The sequence below is a fragment of the Melozone crissalis genome, unplaced genomic scaffold (assembly GCF_028551555.1).
Source record: "Melozone crissalis strain CALT ecotype California unplaced genomic scaffold, PUWL_Pcris_2 ptg000041l_1, whole genome shotgun sequence".
Taxonomy (NCBI): domain Eukaryota; kingdom Metazoa; phylum Chordata; class Aves; order Passeriformes; family Passerellidae; genus Melozone; species Melozone crissalis.
Window position 1 is genome coordinate 4,012,914 of NW_026535819.1, and position 26,755 is coordinate 4,039,668.

General features: G+C 42.4%; 1 protein-coding gene across 5 annotated transcripts; it reads left to right on the forward strand.

Annotated features, from left to right (window-relative positions):
• TSC1 (TSC complex subunit 1) lies at positions 1-26,284 on the forward strand. Of its 5 annotated transcripts, none has more exons than XM_054284245.1 (23): positions 1-87; positions 6,988-7,050; positions 8,076-8,251; positions 9,086-9,189; positions 9,790-9,942; positions 11,548-11,692; positions 12,719-12,873; positions 13,173-13,246; positions 14,654-14,832; positions 15,271-15,380; positions 15,595-15,718; positions 16,108-16,223; positions 16,450-16,522; positions 17,809-17,907; positions 18,000-18,567; positions 18,784-18,827; positions 19,345-19,511; positions 20,357-20,539; positions 20,893-21,003; positions 21,492-21,614; positions 22,566-22,753; positions 22,860-23,021; positions 23,292-26,284. In XM_054284245.1, exons 3-23 carry the CDS (start codon positions 8,146-8,148, stop codon positions 23,770-23,772), a joined length of 3,465 nt encoding a protein of 1,154 aa, XP_054140220.1. In that variant the 5' UTR covers positions 1-87; positions 6,988-7,050; positions 8,076-8,145; the 3' UTR covers positions 23,773-26,284. The 5 variants fall into 5 exon arrangements, with proteins under 5 accessions (XP_054140220.1, XP_054140221.1, XP_054140223.1 ...); XM_054284246.1 differs by having other exon boundaries at positions 23,295-26,284; XM_054284248.1 differs by having other exon boundaries at positions 22,569-22,753.
• Positions 26,285-26,755: the final 471 nt, after the last annotated feature.

The window sequence follows — 26,755 nt, forward strand, 5'->3', positions numbered from 1 at the left end:
GGGAGGGGGAGGCCGGGCCAAGATGGCGGCGCCCTGTGGGCCGGAGGAGCCCGGAGTGGTAAACAGCTGAGGGGAGGAGAGGGCGAGGTGAGTGTGCCGGGCCGCCCCCCGCCGCCACCGCCCCGGCGACACCGGGGACGGCCGCGGGGACGGAGAGGAGGAGGCAGAGCAGAGAGATGAGCGGCGAAGCAGAGAGAAAGGGCTGGGGGAGGAGGCGGCAGGAGAAAGGGAAGGGGTCGGGGGGATGGGGTAGGCGGGGGGGTGATGTTCCCCCTGCGTCCCTTTTCGTGCCTCCCTCTGTCCCCTTTCCTTCCTTCCAGACAAACTTGCTCCGGGGTGCAGCCCCTACCCCCCCGCAGGGTCCCCCCACCAGCCAAACTCCCTTTTAATTCTGTTCTTTTTATTGAAAAAGGCTCAGCACCCCCATTGCAAAGGCTGAGGAGCGATTTCCAGGTTTCCCCTGCCTTGGTTATTTGCCGAGGAGGTTCCCTTGTCCGGGGTTGGGCTTTAAATAAATCAGTTGTTAAAGTCTGTCCCTCGGTGAGGAAGGCTCTTCTCATTTCCTTGCTCCTGGGTAGGTAATGTGAAGTCAGGATGTTGTTTACTTCTACAATAAAACATTTTGCGTCCTGTTATCACAAAGAACTTGGAAGGCTGCAGTTCTGAAGTTTTCACCCTTTGTTTGCTATGGATGCAGCCTCTGTCATTGTTTTATCAGTTTAGGCAGAGCTTCTCTCCTTCTCTTCGGGGTTGGGGTTTTTTAAATGAATCTCTTACACGGCAGTGAGTGAAAGGAAGAACGTGCCTTAAAGGAATGTATGATTCAAAACCCCTGGAAATGACCCAGAAACCAGGATCAGGTTTTGTGTGCAGAACTCTTTCCAGAGCTGCTGTTTCCAGAGAACCTTCCAGTGGGTGCTAATACAGGTTTTCATTCTTTGTGTGGTCTGATCCTGCAGTTTCCTGACATTAATTTCTGGGGATAGTTGTTGGAAATCTGTCAGAATCAAAGCACTGCTGAAGTGATCCCATTAGGTGAAGAAAATCCCTCTTCAATTTACATGTATGAACAACTAGAAAGTAAATCTTTAAAAACTCTGGGAGTTCTAATAATCAATGCAAATCTTGGGAATCCATCTGCCTGCTGTTGTCTTTGCTGAGCAGCAATCAGGTACTCTGCTTATCAGAAACAGCTAAAGTTTAAAATAAAATCAGAGGTTTAAAACCCTTTATTCAGTAAAAAACTGAGTAAAAGATTTTGCTTTGATTTGTTCATTTGTTCGACTACATTTGTGGGGAATTGCAGGGACTTACACCGTGAAAATACAGTCAGAATATCTAATGTGTCATGAGATAAGCTTTAATTAAAATGATTTTATCTCTGGCTGTGTTTAATCCTGACACCTTAACTCTTTGTTACCTTTATGCTGACTAAAATGTGGCATTATTAATGTGAGATACGCTGGCCAACTGCAGATGTTTTGGTGTTTGGACAAATATTTGTCTTCAGTAACTATTTGTAGCTTAAAATGAATGCTGGCTCTATTTGCAGCTGGACTGCTGGGATGTTGACTTGTCCTGATTCCTGAAATTCTTCCAACTGCCTGGCACCTTCTTGTCAGCCCTGACAGGAGCTGGGGATGTGATTCAGCCTCTGGAACACATGCAGGGTGCAAACACACACAAATAGATCTTTGGAAAAGATGCATTTTGATTTATTAGGAAGAATTATTTTATTTATTGGGAAGAAATCCTTCCCTGTGAGGGTGGGGAGGCACAGGGTGCCCAGAGAAGCTGTGGCTGCCCCTGGATCCCTGGAAGTGCCCAAGGATGAGGCTTGGAGCAGCCTGGGATAATGGATAATGGAAATGATCCCTGCCCATGGCAGCATGGATGAGCTTTAAGGTCCTTCCCAACCCAAACCATTCTGAGATTGTTCAATAATAAGCAAATAAAATAATGAGAGCACTTGGCAGTGGTGGAAGCAGGGGAGGCACCAGGTTTTGTGGCAATTGCAGACAGGTGTGTGTTTGAAGAATGTCACAGCTTAGTGTCTGGTGTTACATGTTCCTGTAGTTTAATAAACATAATGAGCACAAGTAATGACGTTTCCTATCTTAGCAGAAGCATTTCTTTGAGCAGCACATCAAGACCCAGAGTAAAGTTCTTGCAGTGCTGAATTGCTGTCACTTTGCTGGGCATTATTCATGTTTTGTTTTTACTTTACAGTTACACATCATTTGCTGTTGTTCTGTGTAATGCTGGGTTTCATTCTTGGAGCAGTTTTAAAATGCCTTGATGAGTACATTAGATAGGTTGCAGTGGTTTCAAGGTTTGAAAGGTGAATATTTTAAAAGGTTCCTCTTGGGGGCAAAAAACCCAAAAAAGCTGCAGAGATTGAGGAGTCTCAGTCCTTGTGTTAGTGCCAAGTCAGAGCTCTCTGATCACCTGTTTGTAATTTAAAAGATTCCAGAGTTTGGCTGACTTTCTGTGTGTAGTGTTAATTAAATTGTTCTAGAAAGCCAGGGCTTGTTCTTATTTATTTATTTGCTATTAATATATGCAGTTGGGTGTGAGGAATTGCAATGATCCCTGACTCCCTTTCATGGCTGGTTAGCCTGGCTCCTGCCAGAGGGTGAGGTGACAGCCCTTCCACGTTTGGGGCTTTTTGTGACATGGATTGTTTTTAAACAATTTTCCTCTGACAGAAATGTGATGAGTAGCAATTAGCAGTGGTGTATTAGCACAGCATAGAGCCCAAAGAATCTTAAATATTGCTGAATCTGATTTTCTCTCTTTGTTTGGGCTTGCTGGGTTTTTTTGTGATATTCCTGTTCCCACATCAGTTAAGTACCTGTAACAAAGTCCAGGAGAATGTGTGTAATATCAAATTATAACTATAAATAATGATCTAATTTAGTTATGGAATCTAGTATCAGATCTTAATATAACCATGAAAATATTTACTATTAGAAGAAGCCTAACACCTTCTTTCTTTAAAGATGAATAAATAAATTAAGTTGATTGTATTGCCAGTTGTAGTGATCAGTTTGAAATGAGGTTTAGAGTGTTTGGAGTTATTATTTCTGGGTGGTGAAAAGGGGAATTATCAGCTGCTTGCTTTCCTATGCCACCAGTGGTTTTTCTCCCTGCTGGAACTTTTCATTCATTGCTTATGTCACTTGTATAATGGCAATGTTCAGTTCAGCTGGGAGGGAAATGTAAGATTGGGCATGGTTAGGAAGCATAAAATGGGCTTCAGTTTTTTGTGTGGTGAAAGGGAGGGGGTTAGGCTTAATCCTTTCATGACCAACATTTCAAAGACGTCAGTGAAAAGGGCTGCTGTGTTGTCAATCTGAATTTTTCTTTGAGCACAATTGCTGTAAAATCCTTCTGTCCTCGTTCATGGCTTTTGCCAGAGCAGTACCTGGGGATGTGACCTGACCCTACCTGCCATAGAAATCAGATGGAAAAGTGGAAATCTGGAGCTTCTGGTGCTGTGGTGTTGAAATCCCCTTTCCTCTGGGGGCAGAGGGGCAATAACCATTTACTGGCACACCCTGAGTTTAACTCTGCTTAATGAGGAGAGATAAAACTGCTGATCCCCCTCGTCCAGAACAGGTGCTCCTGGTGTGAATTTGGGTGGTTTTGGGTGTTTGTGGTGTCCCCCTCCTCCCCACCCCTGCAGGCAGCATAACTGGCACTACCAGCTGCTTTTTCATTTGGTTGGGATAAAAATACCCTGAACAGAAGAACATCTTCTCTTGACAGAAATACTTACAGAAGTCATAATCTTTGGGAATACTCTGCTGTCTCTTTCTCTGTTTAGCCTTTTCCAATTAATATTTCTACAGTCTCTCCCTTTGTCTCGAGTTTGCAGCTTAAGCTGTTTTGTGTTGTTAAATTAAAATAAATTGAGACTTGGTTCTTGGCTTGTTGGCTTCTCCTTTTCCTTCTGTAAGATGGCTCCAAAGCTGTGTTGGTACTTTAATACGTTTTACTAAGTATATCTTAAAGAAGGCTCTTGAATATAGGAAATGCTGTGGGTGTGATATTTTCCAGTGAGATTAAAATGCTGCATTTTAAAAGGTATTTAAACAGACTTTTTTCTATGCTTTACTAACCAAGCACTTTGGATCTTTAGTATAAAACTAGTTTTAAAAGTTAGTGAAGAGTCAGTGACTCACATCACATGGAAAACTTATTTGTTTTCATCCTGTTAGTTGCAAGAGTGGCTGCAGGGATGTGGAAATTCTGATGGGAATGATTGCAATATCTGGGGATGGAAGCATTATGGAGGCTCATCTTGTAACTGTGTATTTGAGCAGAAAGCCCTGCTGGTGCTGATACTGTAAAGGTGTCAGGGATGTCCTGTTCACAGCAAGTATCAATTCCAGATACAAAATACCCTGACAGTCAGTGGCTGTTTCACAGGGTGATGGCAGCCCCTTAACCTGGCCTGTGCTTATCTGCAAGATGTGGAAATCATATCCCAAATTCCTGGTGGGACTGTGATAAATCACACTGACACACAGAGCAGAACAGGGCCTTTCTGACTAAAGCCTGTTGCCTCTAAACTACTTACTCAGCTGCCTGAAAAAAGTGTGACATGATTTAAGACTATTGCTGGAATTTCCTGGCTTGTTCATTTGTGTTGGGCACAGATTTGGAGCATCTCAGTCTTACTTAGAGTTTAAAATGACTTTACCTTGAGACAGCTGGGATTTGCTTTTTTAAAGTTGTGGCCATTTGTGTACAGTGGGGTGACAGCATTGACTGGTTTGGTGTAACTTCAGATAAACTTCACCTCATGAGGTACCTGTGTGTAACATTGCCCCATTTTCAGATGTGCTTTGAAATGCTTTTATTCATATTTTGAATACTTTTATTCATATTTTGAATACTTTACGTGTGGAGACTGCTCTACTTTAAAGAAGTCCCAATGCACGATTGAAAAGTTGAAATAATGGATTATTGGATTTGTTGGCACAAGGTCACTCCAGCCATCTGTTTTAGTCAGGGAGCTTGGGAAATGATCTGTTACCTATGTGTGTGTGGTGTTATCAGTGCTGAGCTCCCTTATCAGCCTCACCCTTATCTGATGGCAGGCACAATGGCACAAAGTTTGAAATCCTCTTACCTACTCAACATTTAACAGGGGTTTCCCCCATCTGTCTGCAGAGGAATTGTTGAGCCTGACTTCCAGAGCCCATCCAAAGTGTGGTTTGTGATTTCACCAGGCTGCAGATTTTCCTCTGGCAATATCAGAATCTGTGAAACTGCTGCTGAGGTTCTTACTGGTGTGACAAAGATCTGGTCCAAAATAATGGTATTGCTCAAGGAAAATAAAACAAAAATCACTCTCTTTCACTGGTATGGGATGGGAATAAAAGGAAGAGAGTTTACAAGGTTTTCGTGGGGTAAAAAAGCAGAGAGTTGTGTTTCTGCTGCTTTAATTCTTAAAACAGGTTTTGCTTGCAGTTGCTCTGGGGGTGTGGCCATGCATCTCTTTTGTTAACAATACTTTAAAGAACTAATTCATGTTGCTTAGGAAGCTGGTGAATCTGTTGCTTGACCATAGCTGAGACTGTCCTGATAGAAATTGAGGCACAGCAAGGCCTGTTTGAAAGATTTGTTCTCAGAAATGAAGGAATAATTTCCTTGGAGTGAGCTGCTTGCCCATACAATATTGCAAATGCAGTCATTGAGTCAATTCAATGTTATAATGATTGCTGGAAGTGGCAAAGCTGTTCATTCCTCAAAATGATTAACAGAGTGGAAGGCTGACTTCTTAGGTTGCATGGATGTGTGGCTTTAAACCTTTTGAAAGGATGGTGCCACTCTCTGAGCATTGTTTGTCTTCTAAAGAGCAAGTGCTTTGAGGAAGGAGTGGAAGCTTTGGAGTCTGCACAATGTAGGGGAAAAAACCAACAAAAAACCCAAACCAAAATCCTAAACCACAACAAATGCCAGCTCTGATTTCGTGAAAAACATAGATCCATTCTGCTTTCAGTAAAAGGCAACTTCCCTTACCCCAAATCTCTATTCTGTTATTATCCAAGTCTTGCTCACACTACCAGCCAGTTTTAATGCAGGTTCAGCATTAGACTAGAAAGGAAATAACATTTAAATCTAAACACTTCAGTGATCAGACTCTGCTGGCTGCTTTTACATGACCTGGAATTTCATTTGGACTGTTCAGTTCTGATCATTGAAAACTGAGGGTGAGGAGTTTTTATGTTCTGCAGTTGTGATTCCTGCAATGCTCCAGCCAGTTTGTTGCTACTGAAATGCCAGTTGGGAGAGTGGTGCCATATTATCACCTCTGAATTTGCAATCAGTGCCAGGTTAAGTAAGCTGATGTCTGGTGGCACTAAGAAAAGTGACCTTGGGCAGTTCTGCAATTGCAGAGTGCTGTGTTGCAAATGACAAAGTTTACTGGTGAACATGTTAACTCCTACTGTCCAGTGACTTTGTTAAATATGAATATTCAAGAAAGTAATGTGTATATAGGTAATTACAGCATTATCTGTACTTATTATACTGGCAATTACAGCATTATTATTATTTAAAACAAAGCAGTGATCTGTGGTCCTTGGCTAATGGCTAAAGATGTTTTGAATAGAATTTAAAGGTTTAAATTAATTACTGTGTGTTCAGAATAGAGAGGAATCCTTTCTGTCTAAGATTCTACCTGCCATAAATAAAACTTGAGCAGCTTTTGAAGGGTCACAGTACAAAACCATGTTCTTGTGAAAACCTTCTAGTTTGAGGTAATTGCACAGCTTAACCTGTGGACAGCTCTGGAAAGAGCAACTGCAGCACCATTTGGTGTTTTCAGACTGAGGGCTGACTGTTCTCGTGCAGGGTGTGCACAGCTCTTCTGTTCTGTGTAAAACACTTAGTGATGTTCTGAACATATACCTGGTGTATATAAAGAAGTAAATTGTGCTTTTTCGTAACCTCTTTCTGTGTTTTCTTTATTAGTGATCATGAAAGGTGTGTGGCTGGCAGCATTGCAGACAGAAGCACAGCTCATCCACAGAACAGGTGCTGTAAACACAACTGCAGTAAAAAAAAACAGTTTTGTGTGTAAACTTGGTATGTGTCAGTCTTGCCTTCCATGGGGGAAGTGAAAAATGTATTCTAGCTTGGAGTGGGAGGGAAGAAGAAACCCTTGCTGATAATATGAGGTGTGATCTAAAGCCAGATTTGTTCTTCCACTGGGAAAGGCTTGGTATAGGATTCTTCTGGATGAAATAAAACCTGATTCATTTGGTGGCAGGTAGGTCAGTGTGACACCTGAACCCCTCTGGTGCTGGTAGATGGGAAAAACCATTTTAAAAGCCTGACATGGCTTAGATTTGCTCCAGCTGACCAGGTGTTACCTGCACACTGTTGCATTTAATACTTTCTGCAGTTTTGCACTGCAGTTTGTGATCACAAATCACACCAGTGAAGTCAGAGTGTGCTGTGCTGCTCAGGCTGCCCAGGAGCAGCAGCTGCAGCAGCCCTGCTCCAGTTTCCCAGCAGCTGCAGCCTGGCCACAGCTGCAAAGTCTTGAAGCCCAAATCTCTCAGAGTGCAACAATGCAGAGCCCAGGGCAGTGAATTCCTGAGCTGGTCACAGGAGTGGAGAAGGAGCTGGAGGTGTGTGTTTTCTCCAGATTTTAGTCTTGTGCAAAGAACTGGGAAGGTGGTTTGGAGAGGAGTTGCTGTAAGAACTCAGCAATGGAGAGATTCCAGGCAGCTTTTTACATTTTATTCAAACCTTTAGCTTCAGTTTACTGACCTGGAGAGCAAATTTTAAAAAAAAATATGGTAAGATAATGCTTGCACTGTGTAGATACTGAGGTTTTCTGCAAAACAGATTAATATCTTTGTGAAAAACATGAAGAAAACCCTGCTCATGACTCATTGGCTTTTTGGAAACTTACAGCTTTTATTGCAGGTGTGGAAACCCTCACAATCCTCTCAGTGTTAAATGGGCACTTATGTGGAAAAGGAATAGGAGAGATGAGATTTTTTTTTATGGAAAGGGAAAAGTTCACTCATCTGCTGTCTCTTCTCTCCCAGTGTGGTAGAAAGACACCAATGAAGAACTTCCTGAAGTTTTAACCTCCACATTCATGTCAGTACGTGCATCATGGCACAGCAAGGAAATGTTGGTGAGCTCCTCTCAATGCTGGATTCTCCAATTCTGGGTGTCCTGGAAGATATAACAGCTGCATTCAAAGATAATCTCATTTGTGGTGTGTATCCTTTTGTGTAGTTTTGGGAAGGGTTTTGTTTTCACATCAATAAAGGTAGAATGATGTAGGATTTTTTTTTCTTATATCAAACACTGTCTTTGCAAATGCAGCTTGAAAGAAACTCTTGATGTTTGGGTTTGAAATTGCTTTAAGGATTGAGGCTTCTCTTCAGTCCATTTTGCTTAATGGCATGGCTCCTGGAAGGTCTGTTACATAATTGTTAAAACTCTATTACAAAATGACTGGCTTTTCCTGAGGCAGAGCCTCAAGTGTGAGCTGATGAAACTTTCTTTGTCAAGTGTATCTAGAAGGAATTAGGTGTCACCCACATTATGGGAACCATTGGGATTTTGTTAAAAAAAAGCAAAAAAACAAAAAATCCTACTCCCAAACAAAACAACAGACTGAGACTTGGTGAAAAGTGATTGCTGCTGTTGAGGCATCACTTGTGCTGACAGAGCCTTTTCAGAGAGCACTGCCAGTGTCCTTGTCCCTGAACTTGCTCTCTATCTGCTGAAGGGAGAGAACATCAGCTCACTCCTGAGCACTTTACTGGGTAAAGCACCCTTGCAGCTCAGCTACCTGTGGGGTTTTATGGTTAGACAGGAATTGTTGTTGTTGAAAACCCTGGTTCCTTTCCCTGAGCTGAATGCATTCACTGGAATGGTTTGGAACCAGGAAATGTGGTTGAGAGGTCTCCTAAACGCCAAGCATTGTGTTAGAAATTGTGTAACAATTGCTTAAAACTTCTGCAATGTCCTTGTAGCAAATACTTCATTTTTAGTGTATTGAGAATGTTTTTGGCTTTTTTCCTTGCTGTCCCCAAACTGACAGACCGTGGGCCTATGCTTGTCAACAACCTGGTGGACTATTACTTGGAAACCAATTCTCAGCAGGCACTGCATATTCTGTCCACTCTGCAAGAGCCTCATGACAAGGTAAAAAAAATAATCTTGTTATGGCAGATTTTAGCAGCCTTTAAATAGCATCCATTAAAACTCTAGGGGTTCCACTCTGGTGTAGAATTACCTTGCTGTAGAGATGTAGTATCTCTGTAGTAAGAGTAGTTTAAGCTTTAAAAAGAACTTCAGAGGTCTCTGTTTCTTACAGAGTTGCTTAAACTGACCCAATTAAGCAAAGAACCTCTGTAAAGGAAAGGGTTTGGAGGATTAATGTTGTCTCTTTACAGTGCTCCTGGTGCAGGATGTGTTAGTCTAAAACAAATTGGGTATTTGGGAGCAAGTAGAGATTTTAAGTAGATTGGAAATGGCACTACAAATTGGCTGCTGCCCAGATTTTTTTTTATTTTTTTATTATTTACTTATAAACATTTCAAAGTGCAGTGGCCTGTATAGTTTGCATTTGTCTACCAGTAGTCTCAAAGTTATTGCAGGGTTTTATTTCCCCTGGGATCTTGTATATTTGTAAAATGCCCATAATTTCCATATTGACAAACTGCTGAATGTAGACTGGTGAAAAAGGGTAAAGAGCAGTTAAATATAAATACTTTTCTACCACTCTGCAAAATCCTTTGTCAGCATCTACTGGACAAAATTAATGATTATATGGGCAAAGCTGCTACTCGTTTACCCACCCTCTCTCTGCTGGGACATGTGATAAGACGACAACCATCTTGGAAACACAAACTTTCTCAAGCACCTCTCCTGCTTTCATTACTCAAATGTCTCAAGGTAAGAACTGTCAGGGCTGTCTAAACACCTGATGTAAACTTGCATACAGATGCAAGGCATTTGATTCTTGTTTTGATGTCATTTAGCTAAGCCACAGTGCTGTTAATATCAGCTGAATGCTCTGTGCTGATGCTGTTACTGCTGACAATCTTGTTTCTAAAAGCCACGGTCACTGTGAGTTAGGAATGTTTATTAAAACTTTTCCAAAATAGGTTAAAGACAAGAGGACCCTTGGTGAAGTTGGTGGATATCATGAATTTGAACCTAATGAGAAATACAGTAACTTCCCACTGGTGCAATTTGAATTTGTGTGTCCTCTACTTGCAGTGTAGATGAGCCATGCAATGGACTATTCCCAGGTGAAATTACCTTGGAATTAGCAGACTTTCCCTTCTTAGCTACTGATTACAAGGAGGTAGCTGTTTTCCCAAGCTTTGTGGGTTTTTTCCCTCATCTGCAGATTGATCAGGTGTAACACTGTACAGCACTGTACCAGTGAATAAGGAATGAAAAGTGCTTTGAGACCTAGAATGCATTGGCGGTAATGAATTTATTATGATAGTGAGGAGTCCACATTAGTCATGAAGTCACTTTTAAATGCACAATGCAGTCAAGTGCCAGCACTCTTCAAAACAAAAGCACCACAGATTTGTAACTGCCAAAGGAGCAGCTCCAGCTGCTGTTCCTGGAACTCCTGATGTGCCTGACAAGATCTGTTGTCCTTTGCAGTGTGACTGAGGGAGGAATGAGGTGTGTCAGAAAGCTGCTGGGAGTAGGACAGAGATGTGGAAGTTCTGGGGATGTGGACAGAGAGTGGGGATGGGCAGGAAATGTGCTCTGATAGGTTTTGTGTGACTGAGGGAGAGTAGACACTAAAAACTCTGTCCCATCTCCTGGGAGATACCCAGAGAGCTCAGCAGCACCTGCCCAGTGCTCTGTGCACCCTGTGCTGACAAAGCAGGGGAGCTACCAAGGAAAATGTGCATTAAACTGAGGAAGCAAGGAAAGAGTTTGAACATTTTCTATGTCCTTTCCTAAAATCAGATTCTCTCTTCCTGTTTCATCCAGCCAAAGTTTTGTACTGCCACCTCCCTTTCTTGTGGAACAAGCCAAGGTGTTTGGTCAATGTTTGAATTACTGCTGGGAGAAATTTCCAGCAGCCAGGTTTAGTAAAAAAGCTTTTGACCCCTGTGTTGGTAACTGGCCAACACCCTCGCACACCCTGATCAGATCTGCAGTTTCTGAGCCTCTGAGTGCTGTGTGTGTTTAGCTGTGGGAAGGAAGGAAGGTGGCTCATAAGATGCTTCACATACCAGGAATTGTTTTTACTCATCTGTGGAACTGTGGTGATGTTCCCTTTTTAACTAAGCCAAGTATTTCTACAGAAAAGCAGCAGAGTAGGAGCAAGAATCCCAAATCTATTTTTTCTTCAAGTTGTTCTTTATGAAAAACTCAATAATCTTGGATCATTAAGTTCTGGTAGGTTTCAGAGGGACTGTTTCAATAGAGAACTTTTTCCATGATGATGATTCAATGTTCATTTCATCCTTGGAAAAAATTAAGTTCAACACATTTAACTAATGCAGGTTTTTTCCCTTCTTGCAGACTGACACAGATGTAGTAGTACTCACCACAGGTGTCCTAGTGCTAATAACCATGTTGCCAATGATTCCTCAGTCTGGCAAACAGTACCTTCATGATTTCTTTGGTATCTTTGGGCGTCTCTCAGCCTGGTGCTTGCAGAATCCAGGTGAGATTTCAACTTTGTTGCATGCAGTTGTGGTCTGCAGTATCCTTGTGACTCGTGTGCAGTTGGTGAGCACATTATTTTGTGAGACTCTTAGTGGTCTGAGATTATTTAAACACAGAAAATGATGTGTTAAGCCCACAAGCTGTTCTGTTCTTTGAGACATGGGGGAGTTCTTTGCTCAGAATTTAGAAGTCTCTTAGAATCTTCCATGTGGTGCTGCTACTGCATGAAATTTCACTGAACCAAAGTACTGCCTTGATGACAGTGAAAAGCAGAGATTGATCTTAATGGAGAGAGAAAGGAAAATGCTAATGTTTCAGGCAGATTTGGGGGAATTTGATATTCCCAGATATAAATGGGGTGGGAGAAAAGAAGCAACATATGTAAGAGTTGAATTTAATGTGCAACTATCAATAGTCATGAAGGTTGATAAAACTGGTTTTCTCAGAGCCCTGGCTTTGCTGAATTTGCTGTAAGGGGTCTGATGTCTAACAGCAGCAGTATCTGTGAGTGTGGCTCATGGCTGAATGAACAAATGCTGTGTTAAGCACATAGAACTGCTATTTAGAGAGCCACTCTGCATTGCAAGTAGGATTGGAACTTCTGAGGTGAATACTAAGATTTGTCTGCTGTGATTGCTCTCGGTGGCTACAAGATTTTAGTTTTTACCTTTTTAAGTGAAACAAACCTTAGTTTCCTTTTTTAATCATTCAGTCAGTCTTACTCTGGCTCACTATCTCGAGGAGTTTCAGGTTTTAACTTGAATAAAAACAAAGCTGTGCTTTGAGAATGACAGCACACTGGTTGAAATTAATGGTCCTTATCTTAAATTCTGGGTTTGCTATGAGCTGATGACTAAGTGTTGCTTGTTTTCTGAGAAGACTTCACAGTTTCAGTAGGGACTATTTGTACCTCAGAAGACTTGTTCCAGTTAACATTTCAAATTTAAAAGTACTTTGTTTGCATTCCTAGAACTTTTATTCTTTTCTCCAATGTAATGAAAAAGATTCTAACTACTTTTTCCAGGTCATGTGGCAGAGATTTATCTTGTCCATCTTCATGCCAGCGTTTATTCTCTCTTTCATCGTCTTTATGGAATGTATCCTTGCAATTTTGTCTCCTTTCTGCGCTCTCACTACAGTATGAAGGAAAACCTGGAGACCTTTGAAGAAGTAGTCAAGGTACAATGCTGCTTATCTCTGTGTTATCTGAGGCAAGAAATTTATAGCTATATATTCCTATTTAATACAATTAATTTGTCAGTTCAGCTGAGGGCTGTTCAACAAAACAGTATAAAAATGAGTGATTTGACTGAAAGCTCATTGGGATCAACTCTTGAAGTTGTGGTGATGTGTATTAACCTTATCTGTTAAATGTAACTTTCTGAACTATTGGGATCAGTAGTTTTGCTCATCAGTTTTATGTGTTTTCATGCAATCCAAAGTGCTGCACTGCTAACAAATCCTCTTCTTCCTCACAGCCAATGATGGAACATGTGCGTATTCATCCAGAGTTAGTGACTGGATCCAAGGACCATGAACTGGACCCACGAAGGTATTATATGTTCTCTCTGCTATTAGAAAAGGCTCAAATTGAGCAGCTTTCTGTGGGGTTATTTCAGAAGGTTGCAGCAAAACCTTTGCTGTCAGCATTTGTTTGTGTGTTTTGCCACCCAGATTTGTAGGTGCACCAGGTAAACATGTAGACTTTCCTCATCCCAGCTTTCAGCTGGATGAATAAGCAGAAACTGTTGTGAAAGGTCATTAACAACAGTGTTGGGACTCTAAATCCATTTTGTGTCTGGGATGGCATCTGTCTTCTACTTTACTTTATCTTAATGATCCAACATCCTCATAAAGATTTAAAACAGTTTCCCTATAATGAATAAAGTGAAACTGCCAGAGGTGCTTCATTGGCTGAAGGTTTGGGTCATATTCCCTGGGTTTCTTGAAGTATTTGATGGGATTTAAGTGTTTAAAATGGCTTCAGTGTGTCTTGTTTTGGTACCTAGATTTTGGTTCATTTAACAGATCAGTTCTTTTAACAGGTATGTGTTAACATTATCAGCTGTCTTAGTTTTCTTTAGCAATAGGCTCATTTGCCTGCAGCAGCACCACTTGCTGCTTTTCTCTTGTCTCCACAGGCCCAGCCACTGAAGAGGAGAATTTGACTCTTGTTGCTGCACAGTAGTGCTCTTGCCCTGCTTTTCAGAGCCACTAGGAAATCACTCCTAACTGGGAACCCATTGAATGTCACAATGCTCAATTTTGCAGGGGGGAGGGTGGCACCACTCAGGAGCACAATTGGCACAAACCTTCCAGTGGAAGCCTTCTCTTTTGGTATCTTGGACAGAGAGTATTTTACTTTTCAAAGCAACTCAGCCTTTCATAGACAGCCTTCTGGGCTTTCTCTTCTTTGCAGTGAATTTCCATCCCCTGAAATATTGGGCAGATCTAATCTGGCTGTTTAATTTAGTGAGAAGTAGTTCTCAGGATGAAGGAGGTCGTAATAGTAAAAAGCATTCCCCAAACTTGGGAGGAAAACCACAGATCTGAAACTGGCATTGCAGACAGTGTTTGCTTAAATAATACAGATTCCCTCACTGCTGGCATGTCTAAATTTTGACTACCAACATCTGAGTGTAGCTGAGCTGATTTCTACAGCTGCTGAAGCTCAGGATCAACCAAGTCTTCGTGTGCTGTTCCTCCTTTCCAGAGTGCTCCATGGCAGACCTTTATGGATCTCTGTGTCAAAGCTGTTTGTCTCCTCTTTGAGACCCCCTCTCACGAGTCATCTGGTTGCAATTTCTGTCTGGTGCCTTGTTCCAGTTTGGCTGGGAGCATGCAAAGCTGCCTGGAACAAATGAGCCATCCTACAAGCCAACTCCTCCTATCTCCTGGAACTCTTGTTTTTAACAATAATTGACTAACTTACTCTTTTGGATCCAAAAACTGTCTGCAGGTGGAAAAGGCTAGAAACTCATGATGTTGTGATAGAATGTGCCAAAATCTCCCTGGACCCTGCAGAAGCCTCCTATGAAGATGGTTATTACTCTGTGTCTCGGAAACTCTGCACAAGCTCAAAACATCATCAAACTGACCCCAGTGCCAGCTCTTACATTGACATACAGAGCAGCTATGGTAAGACCTGCCTGATGGCTAATCAATACCCAATTGCTGGAGAAGGACTGGCCCTAGAGCAAAAAAAAAAACTTATCTCACTAATTTATCCCACTTAAAGTCTGATTCTTAGGCACCAGAAAATGAACCATCATTAAAAATATAAATACATAGATATATTTTCTATATGCAGACATACAGCATATTCTCAACATTGTCTCTTCATCCCCTGCCCTCCTTACACTAAAACAACAACAAAAAAAGAAAGCTGTAGTATAATGTATTCAACAGATATTTTCTTGGGCTGTAAGAAAAATCTCTAGCTACGAATGTATATGTTGAATGGATTTTAAATGCTTTGATTAAAAGCCTTCAAGTCCTAGCCAGAAGAATCATGGGTTTGTATTTGATGTGTTGGATGCTTTGGAATTTTGATTTTGTCTTTTATTTAACTTTCAGGGACTTCTACCCCATATTCCACTCCTCGGTTAACACTATCACAAATGCCAGGGCAGCTACCTCAGATTCTGAGCCCACAGTCCACGAGGCTGTCAACTGAGCCACAGCAGGTAAAGCAGATGAAGCCCAGCTAGTTTTCATTCTTTGCACTTTTATATTTTCTTGTGCCAGTCTTAAAAATCCATGAGCTTTTGAGCTGTGCTGTGAATCCTTCAGAAGCTGGTGTTTGTTTCACATTTAATTGAATTTCCTGAGTGAAGACCTGGATGCAGGTGCTTCATATGTTCCTTTTCTGAGCTCTGCTGTGTTTTATTCTGTGCCCAGGTCACCATCTGGAGCCCCTCTGCAGTGTGTGGTATGACCACACCACCCACGTCCCCCGGCATTGTCCCATCAGAGTCATCCCAGTCTGCATCACAACCCTACAGCAAAGCTTTTGGCACATCTGGTACGTGCTGCAGTTTGGGATTAGGCCTCCAAGGTTTGTTTTACTGGAAATTCTGGCTGTAAATTTGACTGGCAGTTTTTAAATGGGAATGCCACATCATGCCAGTTGATAGGCTGGAGTGATAACTCCTACAAACTGAGTACCTTACCTAGAGCAGTGCTGATGCAAACTGAGAGGGAATTTGTGAATTCAGTGCCAAAATCTGAAACAACTTTTGGAAAACTGCACTTTGGTGTTGATGAACAGTTGAAAGAGATTTCAGAAGATAAGAAATTTAAGAGATAAGAAATAAATGCTATGAGGTGTTTAAATGTACAATTCTTCACATACAATGTTCAGCTGAAAGGAGGAAGGGGGAGCCTGCTGAGAGAACTTGTGCTCCTTTTCAGCAGGGGGGAAAGGAACACCTTTGGGAACACCAGCCACATCTCCTCCTCCACCCTGCACTTCAGATGACTTTGTGCATGTTTCACTCCCTTCAGCTGCTGCCACACCTCCTAAAAAGGTATTACAAAATTCTTCTGCTGAACTAATCTGGTTTTTTTCATTGACTTGCCTTAATGCAGTGACCTTAACTGAGAAAGAAAAATCAGAGTAGGTGGTTTATAAAAAATGTTGCATTTCACTGCAAAAACTCTTCTAAATGTAGACAGCTATTGCCACTTCCAGCTGCACAGTTGCCAATGAAATCTAAGGCAATTAATGAGTTCTGGGTTTCTTTTGTTTTCCAGGAGGACAAACCAGATTCTGGGAGGCCTTTACTGCACCGACAGCAAAATGTCATAAACAGCGATAAATCATTGGGTAAACTCCATTTTCCTCTCCCCATTACTACAACCTATTGTAAACAACTCCAGTTTTTATTGACACTTGTTCCAATCCCCAAGCACTTTTCCACAGGTTCTTTTTTTCCCTGAGTTCTTTGTAGTTCCAGGATCCTGTTGTAACCTGTGATTCAACTTAAAACCTTCTTGTGATGCTTCTAATTTCAATTTACCCATTCATGTTCAGAAACTGCTTGAGATTTTTTTTACCTTACTTTCCTGCATATGTAAAAATGCAAATATAAACTGAAGGCTGAAAAGGGATATTTATTTTTATAAAAGCTGATTTTTTGAGGGTTATTATTAGAAGCAGCAAGTTGTATATTAAATTTTGCTTCAGCAAGTTATCTGTCACATGTGTGGATCAAACTGGAAGGCTGCACGTAAGGATAGATATGATGCTCCCTCTTAAAGGCCACTGGAAAAACTTTGTTTTCTGTCTACAGTTATATTGCTGTACTTGAATCTATTTTAAAGTCCCATGGAATAGTGAAATCAGTATGTTGAGGAACTCAGCCTTTAATAGGTAAATGCAGATTCCATTTTCCATTCCTGTCATCTACCTATGTGACAGACAGAAGGGATTTTGGAACTGTATTTGAGACTGCTGTCAATCTTAACCATCTTCAAAGTAGAGATGATAGTGAAATCTAAAGCTGGTTTTCCATGGTGTAGTTGTGTAGTACCACTGGAATCTGAATATTCTGAATTCCAAGTTATGAACAAGCAAAGTTTTTCACTGAGTTCCTGATGTGTGACTGAACTGAACATGAGATTTCTCTCCTGCAGTGTGTATCCCACAGCTGCTGTCTCAGTTTTGATCAGTAGCCACATATTGGCAAGTTTGTATTACATCAGATTGCTAAACTTCCTTTTTTCAGGCAGGTGCTGTGTCCTTGTAGAGCCGGCTCAGAAGCTAAAGGGGAGGTTAATGCTAAAAAATGTGCAAGTGGAGCAGTCACAGTGCACAGGAGCCACCTTATTTTCTTTATTTAATGGATTAAATTGCAAACAGCACATCCTTCCTCACAGAGGTTGTGCAATAGCAAATGTTAAGTTTACAAAATTACAATTTGGGATCAGGACTAACCTGTGACTGATGTCTGAACTGTTCTCCACATGGAATGAAACAGTCAGATACCTTCCTCCTCTGAGGAAGCATCTTTTATTCTGAGGACCTTGCAGCAGTAAAACTTGTGTTTTGTGCTGTGCTAAGGCTGGAGAAAACTGTACAACTAACTTTTTGGTTTCTTTTTTTTTTTTCAGACATACCCAGTAGTAAAAGTTCAGTAACCTTAAGTGATCTTCCAGAGTTTCTAGGTGGGTTGTCGTTTGAAGATAGCGCTGAGAAGGACAGAGAGGAAGGTAAAGTCTGCCCTCCTTACCTACATCTTAGCTAAGGAAATGTTTGTCCTGTTGAAATGCCAGATGCATCATGGTGCTCCCCCTCTCCTCAGATGCAATATCTAAAGAGATCTCCGAGATCACCACCGATGCTGAACACATGGTGCCTAGAGGAGGATTTGACTCCCCGTTTTACCGCACAAACGAAAGTCTGTCAGGCTCTCAGAAGAAAACCCACTCAGCAGCCTCCAGTGTTCAGGGACACAGTCAGACCTCTGAGCCTTTAACATCTCTGGACAAGCCTGGGCCTGAGGGTGCACGGGAAACACCCAAACAAACGTTTACTCCCATAGACAAGCCCTGTGGAGGCCCTGGGGAAAGCCCTGCTGGGAACAGGGAAGGAACCTCTGGGGAGCCGAGTATTCTCACTCCCAGCCCTTGTAAAGTACCAGCACACAGGAGAGTGGTGTTTGGGAGTGGGCAGCCTCCCCTCTATGAGCACCTCTTTGAGGTTGCATTACCAAAGACTGCCTACCTCTTTGTTGGCAAGAAGACTGAGGAGCTGCTAAAGAAAGCCAAGGGAGCCCAGGATGAAGACTGTATGTCCTCAACTTCTCCCGTGGAAGTGCTGGACAGGCTGATTCAGCAAGGAGCAGATGCACACACTAAGGAGCTGAACAAGTAGGTGACTGAAAATCTTACTTTGCAGACTTTATTGTTACTCTTTTTTGTGCTGGCTTAATTTTAAGCTGTGCCAAAAAAGCAGCTGCACAGTTCCTAATCTTTTTATACCAACTGACCTTAATTGTACTTTTACCAGGCTATAAGCTCTTTTGAGGTGAACATTCTATTTTCTTACTTAAACTTACCTGTTAATGCTGCATTTTCTTTTTTCAGATTGTCTCTGCCAAGCAAATCTGCTGACTGGACTCACTTTGGAGGTGAGGAAATTTCTCATGTTTTGGCAATCTGTTCCTCTATTATTAGACTTGCTTAAACAATGACCTGCATACTTTTTGCTTGTGGGTTTTTAACTAATACTGCAGAAAGATGATGCCCTCCACTAAGTCATGGTTTATCTGCTTAGCAAACAGCTGTGTTCCAGAGGGATGAGTTGCTTTTTTCATCTTTGAAAAGTGCAAAATTCTAGACACTTCTTGCTTTTGACCATTTCAGCCTTGCTAAGTTTCAGAGTGCTGCTGGTCATCTGACAGATCCTTGCACCTTCTCACTCCTCATTCAGTCTAAAACTTATGGCTTTTCTTGCTTATTTATGTGTCTGTGTCTTAGTTTTGTGCTCTGAGGCTTTTGTGGTGATGGTGGCTTGGCTTTTTTTCCTTAATCAAATAATTTGAGGCATATATCCATTGCTTTGGGAAAAACATTTATGATTTTTATGTTGGAGATCAAATAAAGCAGAGAGTGCAGCTCAGTAACCTCTTGTGTGTCCCACTGCAGGTTCTCCCCCCTCAGATGAGATTCACACCCTGAGGAACCAGCTGCTTCTGCTGCACAACCAGCTGCTGTACGAGCGCTTCAAGAGGCAGCAGCACGCGCTGCGCAACCGCCGCCTCCTGCGCAAAGTCATCAAAGCCACGGCCCTGGAGGAGCACAACGCTGCCATGGTGAGCAGGGACGCAGCTCCACCAGTGCCTGAGACACACTGGTGCTGCTGACAGTGTTAATTGGCTTGCCTGGTGTCTGTTGGTACCACTCAATTAACAAAGAAGCCTCATTTGTCGCTTTATTGAAGTCGGTGTTTGTGGAGTGACTCACGCATGAGTTCTGTGTGCTGTTATTAATGTCAGTAGTTTGGAGTTGACTGCTGGCACCTGAATCCTGCCTGCTTGACCCCCCTACCAGCTTCCCTGTTACTGGAGTGGTTTTCAATGCCTAAACACCTTACTGCATATTTGATAAAGCATTGTCCTTTTGCTCCTCAGATGAGGACTAATAGCAAAAGCTTTGGAAACTCAAGTGTTGTTTTCCAGAGTTCACTGTGATAGAATTTGAAGATATAAGTACACTGAAGGATGTCTCAGTACAGATTTAGGTGTGTTTCATTATATATTTTCGTGTTATAACTAATTCCATCAACAGTTTCACCTTATGATAATTAACTACAAGAGCCAAAAATAAAATTCCAAGTAGGTTTTGGAAGATGCACCTGTGAAGCCCAAGTCCCTGTTGAAAGCATGAGAGGCAATGGAAAAATAGACTGTTGTTCATTCTTGCTTTCAATGTGGCTGTGAGTTTTCAGCCTGTCCACCCTTATCACCATTTCATCTCCTTTTCAGCCAAAACCAAGCCAAGCCCCAAGAGCCTTGAGAAAATGCTCTGTATAAAATGTGGTGTGTGTGGAAAAGTGTTTTCCTGCATGCTGCTAATGAGAGCTTTGCTTGGCTGAGCATAGATATCCTAGCTGCTAAGCAGGTGTCTTGTCTGATGCTTCACATGGGATTCTTAACAGAAAGATCAGCTGAAGCTGCAGGAAAAGGAGATCCAGGCCTTGAAACTGAGTCTGCAGAAAGAACAGGCAAGGTACCACCAGTTTCAGGAGGAACATGATAATATTGTGGCTCAGCTTCACAGCCAGATCCGACAGCTGCAGCACGACCGGGAGGAATTCTACAACCAGAGCCAGGAATTGCAGGTATGAAGCAACAACAAATTTGTTGTCTACTTAATGGTTTTAAAAATAACCTTCTTTGTAACAAAGCATGAAATAACTGAGAGAAAGCTGCACGTTTTTATTAGAGATATTGTCCTGATTTAGAATAAGACAGTGCATAATTGAAAGTGCTTAACTTAATATCGTCCTTTTATAGTTCTGTTTTGTCCTGTCTTCAGCTTGGAAGTAGGAAAAGGCAGGTTCTTACCTGGTTTGGAGGGGTCAGTTATAACTTGATTTCCAGTGCTGGGGGTTTGCAGCCTCCCAGCTCTGTGCCCTTGCTGTCCTTAGTGAAGTTTCAGAACCCTGAGTAATTTTTTTTGTCACTTGAACAGACCAAGCTGGAAGACTGCAGGAACATGATAGCAGATCTGAGGTTAGAGTTAAAGAAGGCAAACAACAAGGTGTGTCACACTGAATTGCTGCTTAGCCAAGTTTCTCAAAAGGTAAGAAAGTCAGTATTCCCAGGGTCCCTTTGTGTCTTTCTGATTATTTTTTATCTGGTAATTTTCATCAGGTGCTTTTTCTTTCTTGATCTGAAAGAAGCCTGTGCTGAGCTCCAGAGATATTTAATTACACAAAAACAACACAGAAAAATTTTGGTGAAGAAACTCTAAACTCAGTTAAAGGGCTTCTGGAACTTCTTATTTTGGCTTTTTCCACAGCAGGGATTTGCAGATTGAGTGTTATGAATTCGTATTAAAGCTCTGCTAAATCTTGACAACTGAGAGATACTGTTTATATCGTAACTTAAATGGAATGAAAAGTTCTTTATGAAAACAATTTATTCAACACTTAACTACCTATGAAGCATTGGATTTTAACCTTTGTTTCCGTTCTTCACAAAAATACCCTGTGAACACAGTGCCTGTCAGCTGTGACTCTGCTGAACTGTTCATCCCAATGTTGGATTCTGTTCCATTTCCCTTCCCAGCTTTCCAACAGTGAATCAGTGCAACAGCAGATGGAGTTCTTGAACAGGCAGCTGCTGGTTCTTGGGGAGGTCAATGAGCTGTACCTGGAGCAGCTGCAGCACAAGCACACAGACACTACAAAGGTACCAGTGCAGAGGACTTTTGGGGAGACTTCCCTTGAGGTCATCATCCAGCACTTCCCAGCCCTGAGTTCTGAAGGAAAGGCTTTGTACCTTAACAGACTCTTTGTTCTGAAATTGATTTTCAGGGATTTGGTTGTATGTTTGATCATCTGTTCAGATGTTCTGTGCCCTGTGGGTTTGAGGAATATTTTCAGTGCCCCTTCTGAAAGCTAAGGAGGAGTTGTTGGGGTACACCTGGGGTCTGTTTTAGCCAACTGATGTAAATTCTAGCAATTTCTTTTCCAAAAGCCAAGACTTTACTGTGCTCAAATGACAGCAGATTGTTGGTAAAATAATGCAGGGTAGTAGTGCCAGAATTTGTGGAAAGATCTTAACAAGGATTTTACGGGTTTTTTGAGGTGTTACTTCAAAATGAGCATCTCGGCCTTCCCACTCAGTCATTTTCCTATTAAAAGTTAACAGTAACTTCACTGAAACTTCTGTGGTTCATATGGTTTTACTTCCTGACTTCAAAGAAACCTTTTTTTAATTAGAAGCAAGTAAATTACACAACAATATAGCTGTTCCTGCGTGAGAGCATGTAATTAAGGAAGGTGAATAGTACACTGAAAAAAAGTCTTCTACTGGTATTTAATGAAGGTCCTGTTGGAAAAATGGATTTAAAATAGAGTTTGTCTACTCTAATCCAGTGCAGAACTGGCAAGAGTTGCTTTGATGAAAAGAGGTTTTCATGAGGAACATTAATGTGCTAATAAATTCCAGTGATGTGTAGTTATTTTAATAGTGTACATCTTCAGCAGGGCTGGTTTTCTATATCTGTTTTTAGAAATGCTGCTTTTATTCTGGCTTGCTTTAAAATGTGCCTATTTATAACATCAGAAACATGTCTAAACACCAATAAAAATAACACAGGATCAAATTAGACTTTACCATTGTGTTGTTTGCTTCGAGGAGGTTGAAATGTTGCACGCTGCTTTTCGGAAAGAACTGGAGAAAGCAAAGTTGTGTGTTCAGCAGCAAAGCCAAAGGCTCGATGCTTCCCAGAAAAGGATAGCTGAACTGGAATCTCAGCTTGCAAAAAAGGACCACCTCTTCCTGGAGCAAAAGAAATACCTGGAAGATGTTAAAATCCAAGCAAGGTAGGGGCTTCCTATGTAACATTTTAGCTGTGCTTTGACAGATGCACTGTCACAGCTGAGGCAGAATCTGGAGATTTTGGACATTCTGGTTTCTCTCTTTGCTCAGGGGTCAGCTGCAGGCAGTAGAAAGCAGGTACAAGGCTCAGAAGAAAATCACCCAGGCATTTGAGCTGGAGATCCTGGATCTGTTTGGGCGGCTGGAGAAGAGCAGTCTACTGAAAAAACTTGAAGATGATAAAACAGAAGCAGCTGAAGCAGCAGAAGAAAGGTGAGGGTGGTGGTGTGAAATCTGCAGGACTGATGTGGGTTTATGTCAATTTTGGACTTAAAAGCAGTGGATGTGCAAAGCTGAGTGTGTGGCACATCTGGTTACCCCCTGTCTCTCCTGCTTTGCCCCAGAAGTGTGAAAAGAAACCTGTTCAAATACATACCCAGAGGCAGAAAGGGAAAGTAATCAAAGCAATCTGCCCTGGCCAGCACTTCCCTCTCCACTGTTTAATTCCTGTGATTTCCTGACAGTGTCCTCTCTCTTCCCCAGCAGGCTGGATTGTGGTAATGAAGACACAGCAGGACACAGTGAAGAAACACTGGGTAGAAATGGAGAGACCAAACCTCCCGGCACCCGGGGCAGCAGTAGCAGTAAGGGGGGCAGCAGCAGCGAGCTCTCCACCCCAGAAAAACCCCAGAACCAGAGGCTGAGCAGTCGCTGGGAGACATCCATGTTGCTGGAGCCCTCCACTACTGTCCCACTGACTGTAGGTTCACTCCCCAGCTCCAAGAGCTTCCTTGGAATGAAGGCACGAGAATTATTTCGAAACAAGAGTGAGAGCCAGTGTGATGAGGAGGGGGTCAGCATCAACAGGCTGTCTGATGCCCTAAAGACTGAACTATGTAAAGATCCAAGCATGGAGTCAAAGGCCCCTCCAAGCCCCGAAAACCTCTCGCCTAAGCTCCAGGAAAGCAGTGTTGGACAGCTTCATATCATGGACTACAATGAAACTCATCATGACCACAGTTAAAGAGGAGGATAGTCAATCAGTGTTATTTTCATATTCTTGGCATAGAACAGGAGGCGTGAGTGCAAGTTTAACTAAAAGCTTTTATGTTTCTTTGGTCTGAGCAGTGGCTCATGCAGCGGAGCAGGATCGATGGCCAGGAACGGGAGGAGGCTGCTGAATGAATGCAAAATGGATTTTTGGGGTCTGGAATTGAAAATGCCCAGCCTAACTCTTGCTTCTTTCTCAAATTCAATCCTTAGCAGCGTGTACTAATTTGAAGGGACAACTGTTAGCATTTGCAAGTATTTTTTTTCCCTTTCTCCCTGTCCCCAGTTGAGTGGCTGCGTTTATGAACTTGAGTGCAATATGAGGCCAAATTAACATTTGTGAGTTTACTCTGAATGCTTTGTATTTCTTTGCAAGCTTCCCATTTAGAGCAGTTGGTTGTGCTGCCTGTCCAGGTGACTTTGGTTCCTTTCATCCTGGAAAGAAGCAGCACTAGGATTTCCAGTGCATTCTCTATTTTTGCCTGTCCACTGTCCCACATCCCTCAGAGCCCATCCTTCATTAAGTTGGAGTCTGACTGAATACCCAAATGTTTAAAGAACATTGTACCTCTGCAAAATGATTCATTCACCCTAATTCATGATCATTGTTTATATTGTCCTTAACATTTCCTGGGAAGTTACATTTGAACAGACAAAAAGGAACTGGAGCTTGTAATGCAGAAGAGACCGTAAATGCTGAAGACTTGTTAAAACACCAGCTTCAGATCTTCTTGGTGTTTGAAGTGTTTGCCTGATTGACCTCACCCTGGTTTGTATGTGAAAGCAGTTGGGGTAGGAGAAGAGGGAAGAGGAAGCTTTACTCAAGTAGGGAGAGGATGCAGAACATGGAGGTAGAATTGCAAGCTTATGAAGATCTGCAGAGGAGGATTTGCTTCTCTAATCAGGGAAATGTGCTGCTTCACCCTCCTTCATTTGTTCCTGATCTGAACATGACCACCATGTTTTGAGTCCAAGAAATTGGCTTCATTCTTCCTGGCAATACCTTTTCAGACTTACCTTGGAGAGCATGGTTTCCTTTGAGTGCCCTCCTACTCAGATTGCAGCACATTTTTGAGTTCAGCAGTGTCAATTTGGCTTTAGGTCTCTCCCCTTCACCCTCATCCTCCTTCCTTAGGGGACAAGGCTGAGGAGGAATCCTGCTCACACTGCAATCAGAATCTTGGGGTGAAGCCTTTTGGTGTTAATCATGTTTTAAGTCAATTTTGAGCCTTCTGTGAAGGAGGATTGTGGGATCAGGGCTTGTCAGTGGTCAGACTCAATCTCCTTCATGGCAGAGCAGGGCCTGCTGTTAGGAAGGCAGTGCTTGTTTTAAATGTCCCACGTGGCTGGGTCCAGGTGTACTCAGACGGTTCAGGCTTCACAATTCCCCTGCATCACTCGTGGCCTCTTCTCCTAAACATTCTGTGGGTGGCAGCTGCTGTTTAAGAACCACCTCACATAGAAATCAAGTCCAAGCACACTTGCATTTGTAGTTCAAATCCCTTCTTAGCCCAGCTGGGAGCGAGGCTGTCAGGGCAGCTCAGCTCATGGCTGACAGGACTCGTCCTCCATTCCCGCCTCCTCCGTAACTCCAAGGTCTGAATACATTTCTGCCTGTCTTAAATTATTCTCCGTGTCCTTTCAGTTGGTCAGTCCAAACTCTGAGAGTAGAGGTGAACTTCAGTGGTTGTGTCAAAGCTGACTCTGCATGGAGTAGAGAGTAGAGAGTTGGTTGCAAGTGGCAGCCTGGTTTTGTCTTTAGGCTTTCTCAGACGTAGTGGTAGCAAACGTGGTAGCGCGTGTGTCGGTGAGATTTGGAGCTTCCCTGCCCCTCTCCCACTGGATCCCAGCCTGGGGAGTGAATGGTTTGCACACAAAGGGCCTGATGGGCCAGCTCAGCTGGGAATGTTGGAGGAGCTCCTGCCCATCCTGCTCTGCCAAGCCCGGGTCTGGCGTTCCCAGGAGAGGCAGGTTTTGTGTCAGTCACAAAAATGCCCTGGCAGCAAGGCAAGCTCTTTGGTAAGGTGGCTTTTTTTCTTCTTTTAAACAGGATTTTAGCACCAGGATAGTAATGGAAACCACTTTAGGTTTGTTTATGGACCACAAAAATTATGGAGGAACAAATTTTGCAATTTTCTTTCCTAAGTCTAAAAATCATGGATCTGCTGTATGTAGTTAACTTGCAGTTTGTTTGAAGGGGTCCCATCAGTGAAGTGGAAACAGATTTTTTTAACTGACTGCTTTTAGTTAAATCTAAAATTGCTGTCTTTGTCAAGTTAATCTGTTCCCTGCCTCGCTCTTTGTAAGCATGTTAAACAATCCACATTAAATGCCATAAATATGAAATATGAGGAAATGGTACAATCGTAAGCTAAAGAGAACTTAAACCAAAAGGAGGTTTTGCTGTCCTAATTAGAATGTTCTAAAATGTCAAGGCAGTTGCTTGTGTTTAACTGTGAACAAATAAAATGTATTGTTTTGCACTACTCAGTGTTAAATTCCCTGCCAGACCTTTTGGGGACCAAACACATGGAAGGGATTTCAGTGCCCAAACATTTTCCCAGGTGGGACAGTCCAGAGCAGGTCAGTGCTGCTGCCCCTTTGCACAGGATTCACCATTGGAAGCTCATTTTTCTACATGGAGCCAAAGCCTTTTTTCCTTCTGTGACAAACAAACTCACCAACAATGTGCCAGCATAATCCATAAATGAACTGCAAACAGTTCAGTGCTGCAGATCTGCTGGTGAGCTTCTGCATGGCCCTGCTCCTGCAGGCCAGGACTGCACAGTGATTAGAGAAATTAATAGCTGGAAATGTCAGAGCCTTGTTTGCAAAGCTGGGGCTGCTGTCAGGAGTTGGCTCTGTCTGTGCTTTTCCCTTCCATACAGGGCATGCACGAGGACACTTCCTCAGACCACGAGGAATTTTGGGGCCACTTTATTCTAGTGAGGTAAGGT

Excerpts from the sequence above, each read along its gene's own strand:
- TSC1 (XM_054284245.1), top strand. The coding sequence starts at position 8,146 with ATGGCACAGCAAGGAAATGTTGGTGAGCTCCTCTCAATGCTGGATTCT. Across the intron at positions 8,252-9,085 it reads CAAAGATAATCTCATTTGTG|ACCGTGGGCCTATGCTTGTC; the intron begins GTGTGTATCCTT and ends CCAAACTGACAG. Across the intron at positions 21,615-22,565 it reads AGCACACAGACACTACAAAG|GAGGTTGAAATGTTGCACGC; the intron begins GTACCAGTGCAG and ends GTTTGCTTCGAG.